The sequence below is a fragment of the Pteropus alecto genome, unplaced genomic scaffold (assembly GCF_000325575.1).
Source record: "Pteropus alecto unplaced genomic scaffold, ASM32557v1 scaffold151, whole genome shotgun sequence".
Taxonomy (NCBI): Eukaryota; Metazoa; Chordata; class Mammalia; order Chiroptera; family Pteropodidae; genus Pteropus; species Pteropus alecto.
The window spans coordinates 127,060-131,316 of NW_006430458.1; the positions used below are offsets into that span (position 1 = coordinate 127,060).

A 4,257-nucleotide genomic window follows, 5' to 3' on the forward strand; every position below is an offset into this window, starting at 1 on the left:
GCTATATATTTTCACTACCAGTGCCCCTACCTTATTGTAAAGGTCCAAGTAGATAGAGCATTTAATTGGCAGTGGAAATCTGGGACAATATGCGTATCTGGGCTTGTTTCTCAGCTTTATCTGCCCTAAGATGAGAGACTCCTTCAAACATGCCATGCAGGCTCTCTGGTGCTCTATATATGTTTTCTGTTGCATTTTCATAGCTTTCACTTTCCTGTTTTTCCTATGCATGTTCTTTAAGACCTTCAGATAAACATAGGTGACTCCACAACCTGTTGATAATGATTTTTGACACAGTGTTTAAATGACATAGCCACTTAATTTACAAAAACTTTGAGTACTTCATTACACGTAGTGTTAATTTGAGTAGGTGCAATACTACTGCATGCCATGTACCAGTGAACCTCTCTTAACACCTGCTCCCCACTGTTCTGACCTCCTTGTAAGGAGGTTATTTTTTCCCATCTCAAATGAACAACATAATTCCTAGGGTAACTTATGGTATCTATTACTGCATCTGAAAAGTATATGGCAAGAAACAGGGGGCACATTCACATTGGAAGCTTGACAGATGTATTTTAACAGATGAATGGATAAGCAAGCTGTAGTACATCCATAGAATGGGATATTATTCAGCAACAATAAGAAATGAGCTACCAAGCTGCAAAAAGATATGGATGAATCTTAAATATATATTGTTAAATAAAAGGAGCCAAGTTGAAAAAGCAAAAAAAAAAGTTTGAGAGAGTTTTTTTTTTTTAAAGGACAATATCCAAAGTGTAGGAAGGGTGTTGGAGAACCAGAAGGGATAGTGCAATACTCTATTGCTAGTGAAGGTAGGATTATCAGTCCTAGGCCTGAAGAACATAAAGAGGGGTTATTGAAAGCTGGAGATATAGAGCCTATGTAGAAAGGGTCATCTTCAAGGACCCATTGGAGAAGAGACTCAACCATCTTCTGGTGACACTTCAGTGAAAAAGCTGGGAAGAAAATTTCCTGACCACAGGACAAGGGGTCCATTTTATGTAGTTCGTACAGGTCAGATTCCCCAGGACACAGAGCAGAGTGCTAGACATTAGAGGTACCAGGATTGAAAGAACAGATTGTGCTTTGAGAAGCAGTCTAATGCAATGTTTCTCAATTAAAACACACACACACACACACACACACACCCTTCAGCCCACAATCAGTAAGACTTTTTTTTTTCATCACAACTCAGGATGTACAAATATACATATACATATGTACATAACTGAAATACAAATTTTACAAAAATACTCATTCTACTTATCTGCAATATAATCTAATACTTACTATTTGGCTTTAATTAATTCTATTCTACCCTACTTCCTTAAAAAATTGTGGGTCATAACTCATTGAATTTAAGTCCCTACTAATGTAGAGGATGTGGAACTGCAGTCCGACGAACACAGGTCTTTTTAATAACCTATGATGTGTATCTTATGTAGCACATGAATTTATCCTTTTAGGTATGTATTTCATATATAGGTGGGAGTGGGATGGTTGAGGGGAGTCTCTTTATAAACCAGTGCTTCTCGAACTTTAATGTGCACAAGAATCACCTGCAGATATTGTTAAAATGGAGATTCTGATTAAGTAGATCTGTGAGGGGGACCTGAGGTTCTGCATTTCTAATTGTCTCTCAAGTGATGCTGATACAGCTGGTCCATGGACCACTATTTGAAATGCTCTAAACACTACATCTGTGGGTAGGTGTATGAACCTTGTAAGGCAGGACCTGGCAGGAATTTTCTAGAAGATCATTTCCCCTAAGGAAAGAGGAATCAAACAGACAAGGCACTGACAGACGAGTAAAATACAGTGTGTGCCCCTCAAATTCAGCCTCTCATATCTCGATCTGGTGGAAAGATGGCTGTATCAAAAAACACACTTACAAAACAACAACAACACAGAAAGGATTGTTTTGCTAAAAAAATCTGAAATCCATTAGGGGCCAAAACATCACTGAGGTGTTACCTACTTGGGTAAGCATAACTCTAAAGAAAAAGGGCTTTATCCTCACTTCTACAGGTGTCATGGCTGGGGCAGGTTTTGGATTCACTGGGGCCTCCAGGGAAACCAATTAGGCTTTGTCTCCTTGAGGACACCAGCCCATCAGCAGCAGTGGGGTCCTTAAGAGAGTGCAGGACTAATGAGAAGCAGTACCCAGCAGATATGGCAGTACCCAGGGGAGGGCGACACCCAACTTTTGGCTTCCTAGACTTATTCCTGGGTATAGGAGAGATGTACCTCACCTTTTTACAAGTGTCTGATGGGGTTCTGGTCCTACTAGGGTAGGGAAAAAGGTAGAGGCAAGCCCAACACAGCTCACACATTCAGTACCTCATCTAATCCACCTGGCAATCCTGTTAGGCAAATACGATCTCTGTTTCAGATGAAAAAACCTGTCCTTTATAGCAATGGATCTATTATAGCTGCCAGGTTGATTCCTCCAGATACGAGTCCCAGAGGTAATGTGAGTTTTACATATTTTTAAGTTTTGGCAATTTTTTTTTACACCTATAGCACCTGGTATTCCTAGGTGGTCTCCCATCCAAGTACTAATCAGGCCCGACCCTGCTTAGCTTCCGAGATCAGACGAGATCGGGCACGTTCAGGATGGTATGGTCATAGACCCGACAAGAATTTTAAGTGCCTCCACTGCTTCATAAACTTACGGAATAGTTCTTTGTATTGCTTTTCTAATGCATTGATTTACTTTTTTATATTTTAGTATTTCTTTATGAAGAAAAGTAATTTGTGTTCTTTAGGGAAAAATAAACAGATGAGTAGAAAGAGAACAAAGAAGATAAATCACCCAGAATATCACAACTCATAAAAACATTGTTAACCTTTTAGTGAACAAAATTATCTATTTTTCCTGTGCATAGATGTACTATATAAATTTATGGGTGTTTTTTTTTACACAAGTGGACTGATTCTGTGGATATTATACGCTGCTTTATTTTTCCAAGAATCATAATATCTTTGCAGTGCACATGGGTGAAAATCTCCTGCTGTTAGAGTGCTCTAGTTAGGTCAAAAGGCGGCTGATAACAAGAGTGACATTTAAAGTATTAGCATAAGGTTAAAGGCCAGGGCCTGGCAAATGCCTATCCAGGCACTACACAAAAGGAAAGTCTTCAAAGTCTCTGTTTTTGGGGTTTTTTTTTTTTTTTGAGTTTTTTTTTTATGATGACATTGGTTAACAAAATCCAGTAAGTTTCATGTGCAATTCAACAGTAAGGTGTGTGTATACACACACACACACACACACACACACACACACACACACACACACACTGCATCTTTTTTGAGCCCTGCAGCCAACCCTGAGTTCTCTTGGGCCTCTCTGGTGTAAGGGATCCTATAAATATTTTTGCATCTACATGCCGCGCTCCCTCCATTTTCTTTACTTTGTCCTCTATCCTAGCTGTCTTGCCAAATTCTCTTATCATCTCCTCATTGCTCAAATGCATATTATGTATGGCCTCCTTGTATTCCTTGAGACACTGAACCAGCCCCTTGTTGTTTTTTCTTTTGGCTTTCCTGGTTATATCATCCCCAGCTGGGTGCTTTCCTGCAGCCCTTGGTTTGCTGGCTGGCTTCCATTCTTCTTTTGGCTTACTCTGGCTCTCTGGCTTTCGTTTTTTTGTCTTTACCACACTCTCTGGTTTTTCTTTATCCTCTAGTATTTCCTCATCTTCTGCCTTTCTCTTGTTTTCTATCTTTTCCGCATTTTCTAACTCCTTTTTCTTCCAGAGTAAGAGCTGTTTCTGGCCTTCCCACATCCTAAGGCTGTTCTTGGTTTTCTATTTTTCCTTGGTTCTCAGGCATTCCTTCATTTTCATTGCAGAGTTTTTCCATGTTAAGATGTCCCCTCCTTTTCTTGTCCTGAGGGTGGATGGGGAGGAAGAGGAGACAAAGAGAAGACAGGGGAGACTGAGGGCTTGGGGTGGAAGGCAGGTTCAGACAGCACTGGTAACTGGCCCCTTGTCAGCCTTCCCTTGACCTGGCCCAGTCCTCCAAGTGTGCCTTCTGCCACCCCTTCTTCCAGCATTCCTCCCACGCAAGTGAGCCAACCAATTCTCTGGCAGGTCCTGCCATTTTCTCTGCATTTGTTCCGTGTGGTGGGAGTGTGTGTAAATGTGTTGGAAAGAGGGCAGTGGGGCCCCAAATTCTGCCAGTCTGTACCTTCCACCCTACATTTCTGGGTCCCTGTCCAGCCCCAACCCT

At 41.0% G+C, this 4,257-nt stretch overlaps 1 protein-coding gene and 1 non-coding gene across 2 annotated transcripts; both read right to left on the reverse strand.

The window, feature by feature from the left end:
- Positions 1–1,859: 1,859 nt before the first annotated feature.
- LOC102878700 (transcription elongation factor A protein-like 4) lies at positions 1,860–3,888 on the reverse strand. The gene is given in 4 exon segments (XM_015589952.1): positions 1,860–1,894; positions 3,325–3,425; positions 3,427–3,771; positions 3,773–3,888. Coding segments are annotated over 4 exon segments (597 nt in total).
- Positions 2,539–2,657, reverse strand: LOC112479669. The gene has a single exon (XR_003046295.1). It is a non-coding gene; the product is annotated as a 5S ribosomal RNA (ribosomal RNA).
- Positions 3,889–4,257: the final 369 nt, after the last annotated feature.